The 23,046-nt window shown below is 40.2% G+C and overlaps 1 protein-coding gene across 1 annotated transcript; it reads left to right on the top strand.

Annotated features, from left to right (window-relative positions):
• Window positions 1-2,747: 2,747 nt before the first annotated feature.
• On the top strand, window positions 2,748-19,497 carry caln2 (calneuron 2; the record flags this gene model as incomplete). Its single annotated transcript, XM_079237275.1, has 5 exons — window positions 2,748-2,868; window positions 6,076-6,219; window positions 8,680-8,792; window positions 16,199-16,349; window positions 19,370-19,497. Exons 1-5 carry the CDS (start codon window positions 2,751-2,753, stop codon window positions 19,495-19,497), a joined length of 654 nt encoding a protein of 217 aa, XP_079093401.1. The 5' UTR covers window positions 2,748-2,750.
• Between the last annotated feature and the right edge of the window lie 3,549 nt (window positions 19,498-23,046).

Below are 23,046 nucleotides of genomic sequence, written 5' to 3'. Positions count from 1 at the left end.
AACTGACGTTTCTGTCGCTTGAAGTAAAGAGAGAATAATATGTTGATTTATTTTGAAGTCCCTCCGGCCAGCTAACACATCCCACATCAGACAGTCTTTGGATGACGCTAAATCATTTCCATGTTTTGATGGGTGATCTGTGAATGCGGCAGTAGTAACAACAACCTGTTTCCTTTCATTTGGTGAATAAGGCTTGGTTCTGTTAGTACTGTTGTCTTGTCTGGGCTGCCTGCCTGTGATGGCAGCGCTGTGCATGTGCTGCTGGGGAAAAACACTGTTGTGACCTCTCAGCTCTATCCTGCTTTTCTGCTAATGCATTCCTCTCCATGGGGACAGAGGGAGGTGAGGAAAAAACACGATTCTCCTCTCTTCATATTCCCAGGTTTTTTTTGGCTCAATCTCAGTTGCTCTTTTCCCCTTCATCTCAGCCTCTTCCCTCCAGTCTGTGCTTAAATTCGTTCTGATCCCCACGTTGCAGACTTGCAACTCGGCTCCCTGGGGTGCAAGTGACCCCACAGTTCAAACACTGTCAGTCAGCTCGCTTTCATTGGCTTCTTTCATCCCTTTTGCACCCCCTAATCCCTCTCTCTTCCTCACCTGTATGTCTGTCTGTCTGTCTGTCTGTCTGTCTGTCTGTCTGTCTGTTTGCCACTCCTCTTCCTGTTCTCAGCCAGGCCATGATGCTTATCAGATGGAGGTTTTGTGTGAAAGCGTGTTCTTGTCAGCTCTCATGCCTGTCTCTGTGACAACAGTCTGTTTTTTTTGTAGAAAAAAACTCTCCCCAAAAATATATGGGAGAAAAATAAGAAATGAGAGAAAGAGAGGTAGAAAAAAGATATAGAATCTGTGTGTGACTGAGTTTGATGAATGTGTATGTGTCGTCGCTGGTGTTTTGCCATGAGTGAGTGGGTGTCAGTGGAACAATTGTAGGACCATATGGACTGTTAAAATACATTCTCATAATATTGTGATATCATATGTCATAAAGAAATGTCCACTAATTTAATAATTGCTGAATCCTGTTTCATTTGAGGAGCTGAAGAAGTTAAATGGCTACATATGGCTTTTTTAACAGCAATTAAATGTACATTTTTTATTTTAAAAAAAATCGATCTGCTGTATGCAGACACATGCCAACGCATTCATTTAGCAACCAAAAGAGCCCCATACACATATCCCCAACATGTTTACTTTATCTGTATATCCAATTTGTCATTATTTTCAGACATATATTTCATATAAACCTTCCTGTCCATCACTTTTGAATGAACATGTGTGATGTGATTTCTTTTGAAGTCAACCTTTTGGTTTTGTCATCTGCGGTTGTGAGAAACTGAAGAAAAAAAGGCTCTTGTGTCGCTTTGTGTTGCAAAACAAGCTTGATGCCACTGAGGGTATAATGTAGTAGAGGGGCTGCCAATCTCATCAGTGATGGCTGTATTTATTAGTTTAAATGTAATCTTTAAATGCATTCAGTTTTGAAGTTAATGTGGCAATATGATATTGTTGTTTACTTGGTTCACATAGCACTTTAATGAAAGAGTATGTTTTGTTTTTTAACAGCAGCAAATGTGGCTATAAGTGATCATTATTGCAAAATTGCAAAATAAAGTTTAGGAACACAAATGGAAAATACTTATAAAGTCAGCAAACTGGACTCAATGTCAGTTACACAGTCACATCTATAAAGTTGCTAACATCAGCCACCTCAAGCAGCTGGAACCTGAGACTCACGTTTGCAGACAGATACATGTGGGTTACTTTAAAACGGACCTATAATCAAAAACTCACTTTCCATGCTTTTGCACATGCATTTGGGGATCTGGAGTGCCGACCAACCGTGAAATAAGACAACCCAGTCCGTTTTTTTTTATGCGCTGCCAAGATTACAAAACATGTGATTCAACAAGCCATTCAGATTTGGTTCCCCTTATTATGTCACATGCAGAGGGAGGAGAAGAGGGGGGAGGGAAGAGGAGAGGAGAGGAGAGGAGAGGAGAGGAGAGGAGAGGAGAGGACTATGTTTCCAGAGAGCGAGACATTTCCACTTCTATCTCTATCTGTCCTGTCTGGCACTGACACACTCACAAAATACTCTCTATTTTTTCCTCCCTCTGTAACCCTTTCTCTCCCTCACCTCAACAGTTCATCATGTTTACTGGCAGGATTATTACATGAAGCATATCGCCAGTGTCAAATATTACATAGGGGAAACCCTCAGAGGGGCAACTCTCATGAATCAAAGCAGAGGATCACTCTGATCATATGACAGCAGCGGTTGTGGCTGATTGATGCCCTGTCAAGCCCTGAGGTCTCTTGGTGAGGTGTTAGGTGGCAGCGGGGGGTTAAAGGAAACGATAGCGATGACAGGACTTCAGTACTTTAGGTACCTACTTAAGTAGGACAAAGACAGCGAGAGAATGATTGCTAGATAATTCAGAGTTGCTGAATGAATTGTGATTTTTTTTAGAGAATCCATTGAATTATAATGTGATTACATAATTTGTCACTGTGATTCTGCCACAAGGAGACAGTGGTTTCTCCCAGGAATGAGCATTAGCAAAGTGAAAATAACTATGTTCCTCACAGGAGCTTGTGTTTCTAAAAAGGGCTCATGACCGTGGTGGCAGTCAGGTTTTGAATACACATGCAAACACTGAGAATCAAATCCCACTTACCTGTAGTTTTCTCGCTCATACACATGCACAGTTTATTTAGATTGGTGTGTGTATTTACTTTGCAGGGAGAAGATGCCATTCCACCATGTGCGGGCGGGCCTGCTCTATCCAGACAACTACCTGAGCAGCTCCCTGACGGAGGGCAGCGAAGCCTTCCAGCTCAACAGCATCTCCACAGAGGAGCTGGGAGGTGAGTGTGCTTAGAGAGAGAGAGAGAAAGAAAGAGAGAGAGAGAGAGAGAGACACACAGAGAGAGAGAGAGAGAGACAGAGAGAGAGAGACTGCAGAGTAGAGTGTGAGGTATAAGTCATGTTTCACTACTGGAACAATGCAGTTACAATGCTTAATTCTCCAGGGGAACTGTTTTCCATTTAGCCATTTTAACAGATTTTATCAGATCTGGATGCATTGGTTTCTGGATGCATTGGGTTCCAATTATGCTGCTTTTGAATAAAACATCTGTCACAGGACTTAGCATGACATAAATAAGATATATATAATTATGCCTGAAGTAGGACACCATTGTATTGATAATATACATTTGATATTGTATTCCACATTCAAGTTTTCAATCCATTTTCTCCATGAAAATTGCACTAACATCGCTCAAAAAGATCTGTTTGGTAGATTGTATGAAAATACTGTAAACAATCAAATTATAGGTGAAATCCCCCTGTACAATTCTCTGACACAAGTATGTTACTCTACAGTCAATACAAGAGCCCTTCGGTCAGGCTGAATAAGTCCAAAGTTTACCACATTTCTCAATATGATTAAATCCAAAAGGACTCGTGTTTTTCTGATACAACAACCCTTATGATAGAAGGAAAACTAGAGTATTACAGCATGGGTTTTATTTATGTTTTAGCTCTGGCCATGTATTGTATCAGCTATTATAACATTGTACTCCCCAAAGTAATTATTGAGATCTTGGAATGTGGCAACATTGCTAAAAGAATATATAACGATTGCGGCAACAAGCAGTCAATGCAATTCTTTTGATTGGCACACAAGCAAGTCGTAAACAAGGTTAGTCAAATGTATTATGAGGAGAAGACAAAGGCAGATAGTGAAATAACAACTTTGATTATTAGCAGCATCATTCCAGATGTACACACTTTTCAGTTTTATCTCTAAATATAGTGGTATACAATCTGTGTTACCCAGCAACCAACTGCAGGTTTAAGCCAAATTGGCTGAACTTGTCTCAAAGGAGTTTTCCCTCCAAGCAGTCTATACAGTGTGTTCAGTGAGTGCACGACTGACCGCAGGTTGAAGGATTCTGAAGCATCCACGTCATTACATTTGGATCCTGATTATAGTCCTATGAGATAACCTCACATGTGCCATTTGCACAAAACAAAAAACGTATACACCGCAATGAGTGAATATATTTCTTACATGGGTTGCTTTGGAGGGAAGGAAACAGCTAGCCCTGACACTGAGCCTGCACAGAGAGCATGAGAGTGTGTTTCTGATTTAGGCTGTTTGTTTGTGTTTATACATGTGGCCTATTGCAGTTTGCTAGAATGAGCTTTGGTATGAAGTACTTTGTAGCATAAATCTTTTAATCCAATGTCCCTTGTGCACAACTCGACTCAACCCAGTTCACTAAAACAGTTGCTTTGGTGAGCTGAAAGCGGAGCTGGTACAGTGACTGAAATGTCTCACCATCATTAGTGTCGGTTAGGTTTGTCAAGGGCAGTCAGAAGGTTAAGATAGTTTGGACGTGTGTGGTGATGTAGAGCTATTAGGTAAATTACATTTAGACTCTTAGACTCCAGACATCATGATAATGCATTATTTAAGCCCTGTCAACCACTTGGACTGTTTGATGTGGACAAAATATCCATGGAGTTCGCTTCCAGCATTTGAAAACTCCTAATCCCACTTCAGAGAGATGCTGGAGGTTCTTCTAGTTCATCTGTTAGCGCAGATAGAAGGCTAGTCAATCACCCATGTGTTGGATCGGCGCAATCCTTTTCTGTGGTTTTGAGGCTATTCATCAATCACAGTGAGTACAGTCCTTGGGGTTGAATTTACACAGCCGCACACAGGCACACAGGTACACAGGTATGATACAAACATACAGACACAGTCGTACCCTATTGAAAATTTACTCTTTACTCTTGAGCTGCATACAAATACGTCCCACTTTCTTTTGGGGGGCTGCATGCTCGCCCGCATTCCCAATCCCTCGCATCTGATTCTCACTTTATTTAGTGGGAGAGGCAGTGGCTCGGCGCTTGAGTCTAGTTATCAGCAGTTGGGGATATTTACAGACTTACATGGGGGCTGCGACTGAACTTCGGCTCTCACTCAGCTGACAGAGTAAAGACAGTCATAGGAGGCAGATCTAAAACTGACTTATAACACAGGAAGGAGGAGCAGTATGTCAGGAGGAGAATATCATTGACACACAGCCTGAGGGAGACAAACTTCATATAAAATCTATTGTTTCAGTTCGGAATAAAGATTAATCTTGGGAACATTCTGATTTAAATTCCTTCATGCAGCAGGCTATTACTCTTCTCAGTCGTCTTTCTTTGCAAAGATCTGCACGAATGGCGAATGCCAGCTGAAATTACACCCTCTCCCGCCCCTGAAGTGTAGAGATCCACAGGAAAAATGCTCGCCCGTGAAAAGATGCTGAATAAAGACTGGCAAAGTCTGCCCTATCTCTGCTGTCTTTATGAAGTCGATACGTTTGACCACCTCCACCCCAGCCCCATGCTCCACATCCGCTCAGAAAGTAGGAACTGATTGGCAGGTAATTAGTCGGAGATTGACCAGGGTATTTTCTAAGTAGGTCCTCAGAGGTTTGAGTAATTCTGCTGCACGAACAGACAGATGCCTCATGAGCTGTTTGCGTTTACTGACAATTTCAAGTCAGAAGGAAGCCTTTTATGTGGGAGGAGAGAATTGGAAATGCTCTTGGCAGTGCTGGTGGAGATTGTGCTATGTGGAGGGATTGATACAGAACCCTCGGGGTTTGTAAAACAAAATAAGTATATAAAGATGTAAGAGAGACAGGGAAAGAGAGAAGGGGGGAGGGAAGAATAGCGCTAGCTCATCACCTTGACTTGCCTGAGAGAAAGGATGCAGCACTTCTAGTTAATGGGAAAGCCTGTTATCAGCACCAGGGAAGCACATTTCAGCACCGTCTACAGACATGATAAAATCTGTTATTCACTCATTCCATTGACATCACCTGATGACTCACTGTTACAATGTGTAAGACTTTAAGCAATGACAACTTGTTAAAATCAAAGATATCCTCAAACCTAAACAGCAAGTAGGCCTTTGAAACATATCAGCTTTACCAGGAAAATAAATGATTTGTCAGGCAGACACACTGACAGACAATACAGTAATATGTTGTTTGTTTGTTGTGCAGAGATCCGTGAGGCGTTTCGTGTTTTGGATCGAGATGGCAATGGTTTCATCTCCAAACAGGAGCTGGGCATGGCCATGCGCTCCCTGGGTTACATGCCCAGCGAAGTGGAGCTGGCCATCATCATGCAGAGACTGGACATGGATGGTGAGGCACTACATAAGGACACACACACACACACATACACACACACACACACACACACACACACACACACACACACACACACACACACACACACACACACACACACACACACAGTTGCATGCACAGAGCATGCACACACACAAACACACAGAGTGAACCTTTTATAAGAGGCTGTTTAACATTTACTGCTTGTATAATGTGTGCTGCAGTTGTTTCGTCTATATTAAAATATGATATACACAAGTCAAAATATTTTCCTTTCATTAAAAGCAAGCCGTATGAATATTTGCTATGTGTTGAATTTTAATGTGCTGTAAATGAACACTGTTAAAAGAGGCCAACAAGTTAATGCCTCTTCTAATTGTTTGAGACCAAATTAGATGTTGTATTACTGCCACCTTAAGAATGTCCCTGCAAAACAGTTTCTGCCTTAATAGCAGCGGGTGGACAATTGTCAAAAATAAATTCTCCTGGAGACAATAAAGAGAACTTGTCTGCTGCTCCTTAAACTCCAGCTGTGCTTGTAACGCCACAGACGATTGCAATTACTACAAAGTAAATGGACCTGTACAGCTCCTTTTTAGTCTTCCGACCACTCAAAGCGCTTTAACACTAGATGACATCATTCACCCATTCATACACTGATGATAGGAGCACCATGCAAGGTGCCACATCAGATTGTCAACCATGCATACACCGTAGGCGCAGCTACGAGAGCAATTTAGGGTTAAGTGTCTTGCTCAAGGAAACATCGACATGGGCTGGCGGAGCTGGGGATCGAACCGCTGATCCTCTGATTGAAGGACAACTCTGCTCACCACTGAGCCACAGTCACCCCTAGTAGTCCCTGAATCACAAACAAGCTAGTCAATCTTCCAACTGGTTCTTATCTGCCTCTTGATTCCACAGCTTGCGCTAAATATCAAAGGTCAAAGTTAAAAGCTTTTTGCTTTTTCCTCCATGAGTCTGACCATCTGAGAGCTGCCATTTGTTCTGAGAGGAGACAATATCTCTTTAAAAATCCCCCACCTCTGACTTCTATCATCTCCACGGCTGCGCTACTAAAGCACTGAAAGCGGTTGCAGCACAATTAGTTCAAGAATGTCAATCATTATCAGGTCAACCTGCGCAGTCCCTCAGATAATTAATTTGACGCCATTAAACAAAAATCTTAATCCACTGATCTCTTGCATTATATTCTTATCCTTCGTTAAAACACAAGATTATGCTAATTTGAAGCTCCATTTTTTTTTTAGAAACTGCATTCAGGTTTCAGAACAGAGAATTGGTGCTGTTTGTAATAATAATGTATTACTCTGTATTACAAGGTAACGCCTCATTTTGCTGGTCTGCAATTTCCTAGTTTCTTGATAATTTCCAAGACATTTCCTACAAAGAACTGTGTAATTTGGCACTAATTGTGGGGAAAATTAATTTCCTGGAAAGAACAGCTCAGATAATCGAAAAACATAATTCCCCTTACATGTTGAATTGCATGCTTGCCTATGGACACATTTTACATTGTTGTCTGTTCAGCTGGCCCGCTGTAGATTGACTAGAAGACTCCACAGGTTACTACAGTTAATTAGAATTTGTTGGAAGTGTAGTGATTGAATATTGTCTTTATTTTCCCTGCAATTAGCACCAAATTACATGGTTTATTCAAGGGAAGTTCTAATTATTCAGAAATTACAGACCCATAAAATAAAGTGTTATCTTACTACCAATACTAACGCAGCAGCACTGAAACGTGTACAGATATAATGCTTCTGATAAGCTACTTATTGCAAACAATAAATAGAACATTAGATAACACTGTAAAAGGGTGGTAATATCAATATCGGCGATATATAGTGTAAGTTGTTTATGCAGTAACTCAGTCATAAGACATGCTGTTATGTGGATGTTCACTGAGTATTAATTACACGGGACACTGACTGTTGATTGTTATCTAAAAAAAAACATGCAGCAGTAGAATACATAATGCAAACACAAGTTGTGTCCCTTGAATTTAAAATGGCAAAATGCTTCCTGAATTGTCACTTCAAGAGAGAAAAAAACAATCAGTAAGCACTATCTACAATCGCTCGCAGACAAACACACATACACAGGTACGACTTTGAATATAGGTGCACAGACCTTATTTGAAAGGTAAATTAGTGCTGATGATGCATGGTGTTTGTTATGGATGAGGGAACATCCATCTGTTGATCTATCTGAGGGCGCTGCTCTTTGTTTCGGCAAGCGAATAAACTAAAAATTCACTATTTAGCTCTTGTCTGCCCGCCTTCCTGTCTGTGTTTCTGATTTTGTATTGTCCCGGTATGTCCCTGTGTGTGTGTGTGTGTGTGTGTGTGTGTGTGTGTGTGTGTGTGTGTGTGTGTGTGTGTGTGTGTGTGTGCGTGTGTGCGTGTGTGCGTATGTGTGTGTGTGCGCGTGCGTGTGCGTGTGTGTGTGCAGGGGACGGCCAGGTGGACTTTGAGGAGTTCATGACGATACTGGGGCCCAAACTTCTGTCATCTGACAACAGAGAAGGATTCCTTGGCAACACCATCGACAACATCTTCTGGCAGGTGAAAGACAAAACCTTCTCCTCCCAACGCTGAAGTTTCTCATTACTCACAATGCCCATCACTTATGAGTTACATCCTCAACGCCTCCTCTTTCTAACTCTGCCTCACGGTGTATTTACAGCAGTCAGATCAAGGCTTATATCCTTAAGCACAAACCTTGTAGTTTCTGCAGAAACTCTCCAAAGGCACGCACCTACTTAAGTGCAAAATGTCCCCCCCAACACACACACACACACGCACACGCACACGCACACACACACACACACACACACACACACACACACACACACACACACACACACACACACACACACTGTTCTTCTGTTACCTGGCAAAAACAGAGACTTTTTTTCCCTTTGACTCAGGGCCTCGAAGGAAAAGATACCTGCTGAGAATGTAGTGTGTTTCTTTGTTTGAGAATGCGTGTATGTTTTGGGGTTTGGGTGTGTGTGTTTATCATCCACAGTGGTGCAGAGGGTATTTCCATAATACAGATTTTAGGGATGTGCCCCACTATGAGGAAAGTCTGAGCTTGTGTGCTTTCAAGTGTCCAAACTTGTCTCAGATGTTAATAAGGCTGCAGCTCATCTACATGCTTTTGAACGTGCTTGCTTTGTTTTTGAAAATTGTTCCTGACAGAAAATGTGCTGCTCTCAAAGTGCTTTTTTGCCTCTTAGGTAAGACATGCGACAATGATGAAAAGTGCAGTGTTTTGTGTGTGTGTTTATGTGTTTGTGTGTGTAGGGATGGGGGTTGAGTGTGAGTACGGCTGGTTGAGCAGACAGCTCTCAGGAAGCAGTTCTCTGCTTTCCTTGAGTCAAATGAGAGGAGAAACATTTAGAGGGTGACTCACTGAAATGAGGAGGTGTGTGTGTTTCAGGTTACAAACGCATACTGGGCCCCATTTCCGTAGATTTTAACTTTGCTTTGTATTGTGCAATCACATCAGAAAAAAAACAAAAAAAAAAACAACTATCTATGCCATTCACACGTCGGAAACTTAAAATTTTAACATCAATATCATTTCTTTCTGAATTGTGTGAAATGGAACACCTTTTATAAATGTGACACATTGCAGCTGAAGGAGGGATGGAGCAAGGCGGACTTCAGTATGCCAGCCAGCAAGGCTGAAAGAGATGAGAGAATAGAGAGGCAAGATGGACAATATGTGAGGATGGGGAGGGTGGTGTTGGTGCAGGGGAGGGGGGGTATCCCACATAAAGATACACGAATATAAAGGAAAATCACAAAGGAGGAGCGTGTGGAAGAATGAAAGAAGAGATATATGAGAGCCTGATTTGTGAAGGTCATAGACAGTGTTGGTTTCAGGGTTGATTTAAAATATTCACGTCCCTCAAAGAAAATGACAGACTAAAAGAAAACAGGAAGAAGAGCAAGGAAAAATGAGAGGCGCAAGAAGAGAAAAGCAGGCTAGGAGAGGGAGGGAGAAATGAAGGCAGAGCAAAATAATATAGGAAGAGAGAGGAAACGGGGATGAAATGGTGGGAGGAATTGTGTCTCTGGGGATGGTGAGGGCAGCGTTTTGAGTGTGTATTTTGATTTTGTGTATGTCTGTTTATATTTCACAGACCTCAGAGGGAGACAGGAAAAGAGGGAGAGTCATTGTATTAAAAAGAGAAAGATGGAAGAGAAAGGAGCACATCATGGTGGGCCATAATGACTCAGTTTAATGTTCATATAATATCCTCGTACAGTGAGATGTATAATGATTGCCTTCCTCGTAGAGACTAGAGTTGGTAGTTTTTGAGTGTAATTACATTCTGTGTTCATTTGTGTGTGGACTATATTGTGTGTGTCCAGGTAATTGTATCCTGCTTGTTTGATTTAGTGTACAGGTGAAATATCTGAAAAACATTAGTTTTTTCTGTAGCATGGTCTGAGTAAAAGCTGCTGGGGAGATTTAAATATCTGCTTTGAAAAAACTAATTTCTGCTGGAATTTGTGCAACTGAAAGAGGTTCTTGTCAGAAAAAGGTAAACTAACATAATTAATTTTGAAGGAGCTGTGTTTAACATTGTGAACAAAGAGATGTAGTGGATTAATGTCTACCTGAGTAGACTGGGTATAGAGTGTGTTGTAATCCCAGTTTCTCCTTGCTTTGTTGAGACTGAGCGATTGTTATATAAAATTGTAAATCATAGCTTGTTTTATGAAAAAAAAAGCCCCAAACTGCTGTATTTGGATGTATTGAATACCATAAGTGATATCCAAGTAAAATATATGGTTTGGTAAATTAAAAAATGTAAATGTCACAGATGCGCGCAGATGTGCGCAAATGTGCCCCAATGCAAATTTTTGAGACCTCGCCTGAATTTCCTTTGTACTAAACCCTCTCAAACTTTGTTCTGCTTAACTTTACCAAAGTGAACCTTTGCAGAGAGAATATTCACATATGATTTGGGTTAGAGTTGGATCTTACAGCTGCATCATTTCAAAGAAATAATCATCCTGAAAGTGCTTTTTTTCTAGACGGACCTGAAACCTTTAAATTTTTTTCTGTGTGTCATCTTTATTTACTCTTAACCAGTAACATATAGACAGCTATTTACACATCTGAACAGAATCTCACATGTGTACCTTTTATTACAACACCCAAAGTATCCAAATAGCCCTAGTGGTTGCAGAGATACACCCTTTTTAGTTTGGGTATGCTGGGTATTAGGAAAGGGCCTAAAAGTAGGATGGTTTTCTATTGGTTAACTTGTAAACATCCAGTCTGCATTAATTTTGTGTCAAAAGTCCCGTTACAAATGTTAGGTTAAAGTTGTATAAATTTAAAAGTTGTATTCTACCATTAACCTATAGTTTCTTTTTTCGGTCGATCACCTGTCAGTATGAATGAAAACAGAGACTGAAAAGGAGGCTTGAGGAAGCGGAACGAAATAGCCAGCCAGTGACAGGCTTATCACGGCCGTCTGCATCTGTTGAGGCAGTCTGCAGTGTTCATACTGATGACCGGTGATGCCAAATGTAGAGTGAAAAACATTATATAATTACTGCCATTTCGTGGATGGTTTCATCCAAAGTGTTTGAGAGCAATTATTTTTAACACTGGTATCTAAACACTGACTGGGATAGGGCCTCTTTGGTTTTAATGCCTCGAATGTGGAATATTTTGCATTTCATCACTTTGAATTGTGACTGATTTTGTTTCTCTGGACCCAATTCATTTATTATTCATTTGTGGTTGACTGTAGCCTCTGCTTACTTTGGTAAAAATAACTTAGCTCACCTGCAATGTTATGCTAAGATCTGTCCTCTATATTTGTATGTGTTTAAATACAGCAAAGGACATGTGTGTATGTTTCTGTTGACATAGTGAGACAGAAACTTGAACTTGGAGGTGCCACCTAACCCTGACAGCACTACTGCGAGTCAGAAGAAAAAGACAAAAGGAGTACAGAATAAAAGAAACAAAGCTTGCGGGTTTTCACTCTGGGTGACATTTTAGAGAAGGGTCAGAAGACAAAGCAGGTGGACGACTGGCGAAACAAGCTTGTTCTCTCCGAGGGCAGGAAGGATTAGATGCGAGGGACGGAGTGCAAGCACCTGTTCTTCTGATTGATGTGTCCTGGCCCCTTCAGTATGTCACCGTCCACTTCTCGCCAAGGGCGAAATCCTCATTCAGACTTAGAGTGAGTAAGTGAGTAAGAGAGAAGTTTTTCAACAGCGTATTATTGTTATGTAGTTTTGTGATGACAGTTTAACTGATCTAATATCACTTTTAATTGACATTTTACTATCACCAAACCGTTTTATCTAAACTCAATACTTAATTTGTGTATCTGAATATGTGGCTTGTAACGTAGAGGATAAAACCCACCGCCTCTTGTCGTCAAGCTGGATGCAGACATGCAAAATACATGAAAATAAAAACAGTGGTTAGTGGTTGGCCCTTAGATTTGAGATGATATGACTGCAGTGTTTTTGTTAGTCCCCACTGACCCACTGAGAGGGTTTCCCAGTCAACTTTGGGTTGTGCTCGACACAACTAAGACCCACAGTGCAGTTACACCTTAGGAAAGACGTTCTGGGGTAGCTGAAAAATAATACATTTGGTTTAAACCCGGGGGTGAGTCTATGTCCATCAGGAAAAGTATCTTCTGTTGTGTGGTATTTATAACCTTAGAGACCAAGGCACCGATTGGCAGAGAGTGCTCTCAAGGCGCAACGCAGTCTGAATTTTTGTCTTAAAAATTAAAATACTACCACTGATGTAAACAGAAAAGAACACAGTAGAACATAATGGAGAGCTTTTGATGCTGCTGCAGCGTTTTGTTGAAGTGTGCTGCATGTATGGGTACTGATTTCAATAGTATTAATACTGTGGGTTTTATTTTCCATCTTATGTTATGCATTCTGTGTTTTTCTATTTCGTCTTACTTTCCTCCTATCTGTATTTTATCATGTGTGTTTTTATTTTCCATCTTATTTTCCCTGTTTTATGTGTGAAACACTTTGGACTGCATATCTTAAGTGCCATGGGTCCAATTATTTAAACAAGTGATTTGGACCGGGCCTCATTGTTTTAGTGCCTCAACTGCAGAAGCAGAATATTTGGCTTCAGATTCCATTTCATTACATTCAATTGAGACTGATTCTGTTTCTGTGGATCGAATTAATCAATTCTTAATTGTTGATTGTAGTCTCTGCTTTCTTTCTTAAAAATAACTTATCTCACCTGCAATTTTATATTAACATCTGTTCCCTGTATGTGTTTGTATTTGTGTATAGAGTTTAGAACATATGTGCATCTTTATGTTTACATTTTCCTTTTCTCCAAAGCTCTTTAGTCCAAAGTGAGACAGAAACTTTACTTAAACTTGGAGGTGCCATCTAACCCTGACAGTACTGGTCCGAGTCAGAAAAATAAGACAAAAGGAGTACAGAATAAAAGAAACAATGCTTGTGGGTTTTCACTCTGGGTGACATTTTAGAGAAGGGTCAGAAGACAAAGCAGGTGGACGACTGGCGAAACAAGCTTGTTCTGTGCGAGGGCAGGAAGGATTAGACGGGAAGGACGGAGTGAAGCACCTGTTCTTCTGATTGATGTGTCCTGGCTCCTTCAGTATGTCACCGTCCACTGCTCGCCAAGGGCGAAATCCTCATTCAGACTTGAGTAAGTGAGTAAGAGAGAGAGAGAGTGAATAAATGAGTGAGAGACTAAGTGAGTGAGTGAGTGAGTGAGTGAGTGAGTGAGTGAGTTGGAAGTTAGACATTATTTCTTGTTATTCTAAAGCTCATTATATTTCTGGTTTTGTGATTATATTGTTTGCATTTTACATTGTCGAATACCACTTTTAATTGTCACTGCACTATCATCTGACCATGTTATCTTATCTCAATACCTCATTCATGTTCATGATTATGTGGCTGTAACGTAGTTAGTGACTCTCCTCTTCTGCTCTTAGCTGGAAACCCGAGTGTTTACGGTGACAGGTGATAACCAGCTTCATGATACAGGTTATCCACGGTCACTTAGGTTAGTTTTGATGAAGAAAGTAGATATACTTAGTTAGTTAGTGATATGGCGGTTGGCTGCAAGCCAAGTTCTAGAAACATGTTTCTCTCTGTGGTTGTGGATTGCTTTCAGAGACCAGAAATCACTCTGTTGGATGTAACAGGTAGCGGCTCCACTGTGGCTTTTCCCCCCAGTAGACAGACAGACAGGAACATTGCACATACTCCGTGCTCCGGCTCTGAGCTGTCATGTTGTCTGTCCTACGGCTGCAGTCCAAAGAGCTGTTCCTCCTTTTCCCGGCATCCATTCAACGCAGAGACAGCTTTGGCAAGAAGGAGAGCAGATCAGGCAGCTCGGGCCCTCCAACTGCGGCTGCCGCTCCCTGTTTCTCTTCCCTGGGGGGCCTCACATGGTTGCATGAGTCAGAGCAGTCTAACATCCAATCCGTATTTTTGTTTGACCATATAGATTCAAGGTAAAATCATGTATGCAATTAAGTAATTTAAACATATATTTAAACAAACATTATCATTGAAAATGTGGACATCTCAGATAGTTCTATGAAACAAACCCTCTGGTGCATCAGGTTACCTCTGAAGATCAGTAGTTAGCATGTTATGTTGTTTGTCTGATACCACAGGCACATAACCCATTAATAGAATGAGTTAGTGGTTGAGCTGTTTTCTTCTGTTTCCCGTCTAATGACTCAAATTACAACGGATAAATATGAGAGTGGTAACAATCGTTTCATCAAACTCTCAGCAAGGGAGCTAACATGCATGTTTCCCAAAATGTCAAACTCTTCCTTTGAATTAAGCTACAAACCTGGCCAGGCATTCAAGGTCAAGTTTTTAGTAATTGATGGTCACATTTCGGTCACTGACAAAATTGAGATTCGATGCCCAGTCCTATATTGTACGATTTCTAAACTCTCATCAGCTGTTTTTCCTCTGGTAAATAACATCTGCTGTTTTACTTAAGGTGCTTGAGCATGAAAGATGATGTTTTTAAGGATTTAGCGAGCATGAAAATAGCGTTCCCTCGTTGAAATGAACATCGCATCACCATCACAACTCTTTTACATCTCTACCACAATGTGTCTACCAGTTCTGTTTTCTCCATCTGTGGCTCCCACTACTTCCTTCGTCTCATTTGCTCTGACCCCACCATACTTTCCTATTTTCATCTCACAGTACGTATCTCTCTCTTTCTCTCTCTCGATATATACCCGCTATTTGCTTCCTCTGTGATTCGCCTGCCTCAGTATGTCCATCTGTTGTGCTAAACCAAGCGACTGATTGTATTTGAGACTCTAACTGAGGTAAATACTCTTGACATAGCTGCTCGAGGGTTTGAGGATGTTGTGTGAAAGTGTCTCTATGGGTGTCAGCTGGGGAGGGACAGGAAGGACGTGATGTTTTGGAAGGGTATACAGGGAATAGGACAGAGGCTAAGATTCAGACTTCGAGTCAGGGATTGGCCAGAGCCCATTACTCATTTCAAATACAAACATAAATGTGGCCGTATTTCCTCTGCCACTGATACATCCATTAAACCAATTGTGCTTGCATACATTAATTTGCCGTTATTAAAGTACAGACACACACACACACACACACACACACACATACACACACACACACCTACACACACAAACTGGTTTGTATACTGATTCAGGCACGCAAAAATAGCACAAGTGATGCAAGCACCATGCTGCCGTTACATTACAATTGACACCTTTCCAACTTTCCAACGTTCATACTGTACCCATAAATTATACATCTAGGCAATAAAACACAAACTCATATGCCATACATTTGTGCAGCTTATATATTTCACACCTCATTCTTATCTTCTATATTTATCTGCCCTCATAAAGCCAGTTTGTGGATGACTCTGCATTGATCGCCTTTTCCCCCTGCAGTTTGACATGCAGCAGCTGTCTCTGGATGAGCTGAAGCAGGTGCTGTTCCACGCCTTCCGGGACCACCTGACAATGAAGGACATAGAGAACATCATCATCACCGAGGAGGAGAGCCTCAATGAAACAGGGAATTGCCCTGAGTATGAGGGAGGTGAGGAAGCTGTTCTCATGGAAATGTTGCTTTTATGAATACCTATACTTATATACAGGGATATAAATACTTGTAAAAAGTACATTTGTACTGTAATTTACACTGAGCTAAGTAAACGTATCCAGGACCAAAACATTCTCAGAACATTAATCTAAACAATTAACTATATCCTTTATCAAACTGATTAAGGGATCGTTTGACATTTTGTGAAATACACATGTGTCTTTTTGCTAAGAGTTAGCTGAGAAGATTAATACCACTCTCCTATCTGTGTGCTATAAGTATGGAGCTAGAACCAAGAGGTAGCCAGCGTAGCTTAGCATAGGTTAAAAAGGGTTGAGCTAGTTTCCCGTCCTCTGAATTTCTACCCACATCTCTAATTTCTTCAGCATTTCATGTAGGTCTGGTATGTTTATGAGAGACTAAGCGCTTAGACGGGAGGAGCTTTTGCATCAACAATCAATAATGTCCAGGGGAAGATATGTCACTACTTATTGGTTTGGGCAAAATGAAACAAAATACCCTCCCTCAGTGGCGGGCCGCGCCTTCAAATCACTCTATCAGCTGATAAACAGCTGGTGCAGCAAGGTAGCTTTTTGGTTCTAGGTAGCAGCTAGAAGTTTCTAGTAGCTTTGTGCCCCACTGACCAATCACAGCACATGTTAATGGTCACGCTGGGCCACTGACCAATCATATACATCCACGCCATTTCGCAGGCCCTGCACGTCAAAGAATCTGCCCAGCTTGTCAAACTAAAGTTCTGATTTGTTGAAGTCCATGACAATCAACCACAATGTCCACTCTCAGTTTACTTTAATCTGCAAAATCCTGCCTAAACTGCTTTGCTGACATACAGACACTGGAGAGAAAAAATGTGATTGGATGAAAGCTTCTCCTTAAAACAAGCTGCATGCCTGCACGCTGAAGACTGCAGGCAGTGCAACAGAGGCTGTGCAATGAGAAAATTAGCTGATAGGGAAAAATAATTATAATACATGTAGTGTATTTATGGAAAAACAATTAAATTAGAAAATAGCTATAACTTTGTGATTCTGTTTAGGTCAGCAGTGAAGGCTTAGCAGGCCCTGAGGGCTCACCACTGCCCTCCCTACAAGACACCGGTCAACATGATAGCCACAGCTAGTCTGCTTCTGCCAAGTTTAAACATACAACTATAACCACTATATTCACTATAATAACATGTTATCTCGTGTTTTCTCAATCAGGACGCAAACAGAATTGTAATTACCACAAGTTCTGACTACTAGTTGGTCACCAGTCGGAATATACAACAGAGGGAAATTGAGAAGAAACATATTGTGGAGTGTGTTGGCAAGAAGAAAGGTTAAGAAAAGTACGATCACAGAGCAACAGTATGGAAACGTGTTCTGATGTTTTTCTTCAGTAGGAATAAAGTGGTAAAAACTAAGTGGAGTAAACTTTCAACATTTTTTAACTGACACCCTTTTAAATTACTTTCTAAATCATGCTTGGAAATGCTCAAGCTGAAATTCGTCATTTTTAATCTGCTGCTCAACCAACAGGAATATCCATCACAGAGGGTTTCATCTGTAACGGGGTGATCCTGAAAGCAAGGTCAAGAAGAGGCATATTTAAAAAACAGATGTGATGTTTAAATGACAAAACATATTAGTCCTAAGGTAATGCATTTATTTTGCATTTACTTTGTGTTTGAGAACCAAAGTGAAACACAAAAGGCATTTTTCTTCAGACGTAGGACCAAGTTATGTTGCTTGAGAGGTGGAACAAAAGCTTAAATCTGACCCTCTGTCAGTGATAGTGCAGAGCAAGAAATTGCCTTTCTACTGTGAAACATCCACACGTTATATTACAAAAGTAAAGACAAATCAAACACGCTATAAACCACGATAGTCTTAATGAATCTGTTGGGATTCAGGAAAACCTAAAAAGAGACCACTGGGAGGAAATGGATAAACTTAGCAGAGAAGGCACAGTGAAGGAGGAGATAAGAGGCTAAAGAAGGGATCAGGGAACTGCTGCCTTGGCATTCTCTTTCCAAAAGTTTCTGGTGTTTAGGGAAGGAGTTAGTGAGAGGAAACCGTAGAAAGGCCTTGAACGAAGAGAAGTAAGAAGGGGGAGAGTGAAGAAGGGATGAAGAGGTATAGAGCCTCTCTGATAAGGAACAGTTGAATTACTCCCCACATTTAACCCTCTTCCCACATCCTCAACTTCCCTCTTTCATGCGTGCTTCCTTCCCATCTTCTTCCTGTCTGTCGGGACTTCAGTCCCTCTTAGATCCACGACTCAGAGCGCTGAGTTGATTTATTGATGCAGCGTATGGTATAACAAACAGACAGGGAGGCTGACAGGGAGGAAACTTTTAGCTCTTGCTCTTGCTGTTGGACAACACATCTTCCTCTGCTCCTCTTTCCTTTTCTATCTCCTGAGATTATGTCTTTAGGGGGGAAACTGACTTTTAGCCTCCACTGATAGGTAGAACAGAACAGAAAAGTTCCACATCACTCCTCTTGTCTTTGTTTCTGCTGCATCATAGAAAGTATGAGAACAAGTGTGTGCCATTCATGTATTGTTCGTTTTTAAATTGGAGATATTTTCACTGATGATTGAGTCACAGATAAAGGATGGTCATTGATGAGAAATGTATCTGGCTCTCTCGAAAGAATCAGCACTTTTAAAGTAAACAACGTAATATGTTTAAAACGTGTCTATTTAATCCAAACTAAAGTGTAAAAACGACTATACACAGCTGGTTATGTGTTTTGGTTACATCCTGGCTCTTGATCCATATGGTATCAACCTTGATCTCTAACTTCCAACCAGAAAGCAAACAGTGTATGTCCGTCAAGGTTGTATTTTATATTTATTTTGTATCATTACATCATAGTCAATAAACAAATCAATGAATTAACTATCACTATCACAATCACCATTCCATGAGAGGCCCAAACTGGGGATAAAGAATAACAACGATACTCCTGTCTCTTTTTTTCTTATCTCTTTTCTTTTACTCCCCTCAGTCCATCCTAAGAAGAAGAATCGACAGACGTGTGTCAGGAAAAGCCTGATCTGCGCCTTCGCTATGGCTTTCATCATCAGTGTCATGCTCATCGCAGCCAATCAGATGCTGCGGAACGGCATGGAGTAACCAATTGCACTGTGAGCATGGGGAGTGGACAGAACAGCCACGACCTCACATCTTGTCTTTGCAGCCAAAGCAGGACCAGCCAACCAGAGCACTTCTCTAAACAATCAGTTGAGTTTTTTTTAGTTTAATTTGAACTTACCTTAAAGAAGCAGACAACGTGAGTGAAATGAAGAGAGATGTATTTGTTTTGCATTGAAGATGTCACTGCGTAGAGTTACTGGACTGACTGGTCACAAAGAACCTGAACTGGAAAAAAAATCTGTTTTTATATAAACCGTGAGAATAAATTGAGGGTATTATTTTGACCGCCCTTTAAACTTGATTTTCTAATTACTGAAAATGTTTATAAGGTGCTTTGAGCCATTCCTAATTTCAAAATCAAACAGTGGTTATTATGGACAATTGCATATTTACCCGAGGGAAGTAGCGTTGAATGTGAGTGAATGTGGGTGCTGAATGTTGGGCACAGTATTGAAATGCTTAGTAAATCTCTCACATCGCATAAGTGATGTATAAACATCACTCCTTATGTGAAACATCGACATACTCGACTCAGTCCTCTAATCTTGGGGCACATGAAGTATTTATGTGTATCTACAAGGAGCACAACTCAATACTCAGTGAGGGAACAGTTAGGAATCATCACTGTGCGCCTGTCTCTACTATTAAGTCTTGGCATTGATCGATTGATTGATTGTTTGATTGATCCCTCAATATTTGCGTGGATGTGTTAAATACAGTACACAATGTAAGCTCAGGCTGTCTGAGAGGTTGAAAATGTATGAAGGTGGAGCTATGGTGTTGGTTTTTAGTAGGACCAGATTTGGATTCTAATATTGTTTGTTATGTGTTGGTAGAAAATATTTCACCTCAGCATCTCATTGTAATACTGCCCAACTGTGGTAAATATAAATTGCACAAAAAGCATGCCAGTATATATACTGCCATATCAAACATTACTCTAACTCCCATGGATTTCACTGTATATATATAAAAATAAGTACTTTTTGCGTGTAATGTATTTTTTTTCTTCTCAAGCAGAATGTATGAAGGGTAGAAACTAGTGAGATAATTCAGGGATATACAATAGAGATTTGACATGCTGAATACGAGCAGCTGTTTTCTTAGAAAAGGTTGCAGTCTGGTGGTTAAAATGAGATCTGCATTTAAACGCTTGAACAACCACATTTACAAGGTGTGAGGAAGTGAGGAACAACACTGCATTTGAGCTTTTGATATGTGTTGTGTCAGTGTCACTGCAGCAGTTTGGTCTGTGTCGGTAAACATTCACTATTTTTAAAGGCAAACCTACAAATAGTTTCCCCCACAACCCAAATTGTGTTGTCGTACCAATGTGCTGCTCAGGATTGGATTAGAAAGTGGAGGTGACTGTTGCCAGTACCTGTGGTAGTTTTATGAAACTTACTATTGTGAAAACGTTTGGAAAATACCTTGTAGGAGTTTACAATCATGTTCCTCTTTTTTGTATTATGGACCCCTTCCCGCCGATGTTGAACATCCAAGTGACACCTAGAGCTGGGAAATAGAGAAACGTCAGCATGTATCTATTGTTGGAATATCATTGTAATTATATGTTCATATCCTGGTATTGTTTTCCGAAAAAGATTAACTTTTTATTAAACAAATTTAAAGAGTAGGATGAACACAGTTCATCACAGTGAACTTAATTTCTATGAATTTCTCTGTGATTATTTTGTGATATTAATAGATAAACATATGTTCATTAATGTTGTGACACTACCACCTCACGCGGCCCTATGTTGATGCCATCTGTGAAATACACTGTACGTTCATACGGATTGCAAAATGATGTGTCATAACAGCGACATATGTGGATTCCTAAATTGCACGGTGCTCCCATTGGACATGATTGGATCAGAGACTGGTTTGGAATGATTACTACCTTGAAGCCATCATCTCTTCTTTTGTCTGATGAAAACCAAACTAGATAGTTTAATCACACTAATGTGCAGCTATGTGAGTTTATACGCTGTCCAGGTAACACTAAATATAAAGGGGAGAGGGCTTTCTCTTGAAATAAAAAATAGCTTTGTAAGATCAAGTATCACAGCAAAAATGTAGTATACTGTAAATCAGTGTGCATGTTGTTGTTTAGATTTTCACGTCTTTAAAAGATGTGGAAATCCATTTAATATTTTTATTTGTGGTGGCACTGCCTTGGTTTAAATGTAAGTATGTATGTACTACTCCCACATATTTGACTTTCCAGTTTATACTGCAATAGCCATTTTTTCTAATTTCTACCAGCTATTAATCAAATCAGAGTCCAGGACAGGGCATTTTCATAAATATGCAAATACAAGGTCACATCATCCTCATCTTTGTTTCAAATCATCTAGGTTAGAGTCTGTAGGCCTCACTGTGGATGGTTAGAACTGACATTGGATACAATATATTGTGTGTTTTAGTCACATTAGGTTTTTATTGAATGTTCTCACTGCCTCATAGTCCTGTATAAATTGCTGTATAATGTATGCTACACTAATCCTCGTGCATCAGATTATGTCTTTGATATTCTCAGCACATTGGCATTTGACCAACGAACCATGTTTTCACCTTTGTCTATTAGCTTCATGGTCCTTTTGAAACCAGCATAGACATCTTTATCTTTACAATTCTCTAATACGTGTGCCATTCAGACATCCTTGCATGGGCCATGTAATGGGAACTTATTTGAAAGACCTTTTAACAACACTTTTGAAGTTTACATTATGGTTCTGTACATCTGGAACAAGACGGAATCAGTTCATTATTTTCATGTTTTTGGAAGTTACTTTGGAGATTTGTTTTTACCAAAACGTGTTTTTACCTTGCAGATTGTATAGAGATAAAACTAAACACAGATATGTTAGAGAACCTTGGCATGCTGCTTAGAAAAGGAGAAAGAAAACAGCAATAGTTGCCAACCGAATGGATATTTAAAAAATGCAAATAAGAAGTTTAATCTGTTTAATCTAAAAAAAAAGAAAGAAATATCCGTATATGTTTATGCAATAAAACCTTGTTTTGATAGAAATATAAAGCATTTGTATTTATTTGTGAAAGATGTTTGTGCCTTGGGATTCTGCAATTTTGTAGCTAATAACCAAACAATGTTACCGAGTACTATAAAAAGGTAAAACATTATTGCATAAGATTCGAAAATTACAGATCACTTTTGGCTTTCAATAAACTGGTGAGCAGGGACATGTTTAATGACTGTTCATAATTATAAAACTCTGTATACAGTAAGCTTGTTACTTCACTTGTTATCATCCTCGCTGTGTCATTTTGAATACTAACCCTAAAAATAGGATGACAACACAGCATGGTTTTTACTGAGCGCCCTTTACTGCAGTCCAGAGCGTATTAAAGCAGCTGTGAGTCAGAGGAGCAGCCTCAAGTGCAGAAAGCTCTCACATCACCTTTACACAATTCATGCAGGTCATGTAGCACTACACACATAACTGATTTGAATGGTCTCACCTTGGCATTTGTGACAGACATGTACACAAAAGTTACCCCACC

Source organism: Taurulus bubalis (genome assembly GCF_910589615.1).
Source record: "Taurulus bubalis genome assembly, chromosome: 2".
Lineage (NCBI taxonomy): Eukaryota > Metazoa > Chordata > Actinopteri > Perciformes > Cottidae > Taurulus > Taurulus bubalis.
Note: the sequence above shows the minus strand (reverse complement) of the source record. Positions and strands in the feature narration are given on the sequence as shown.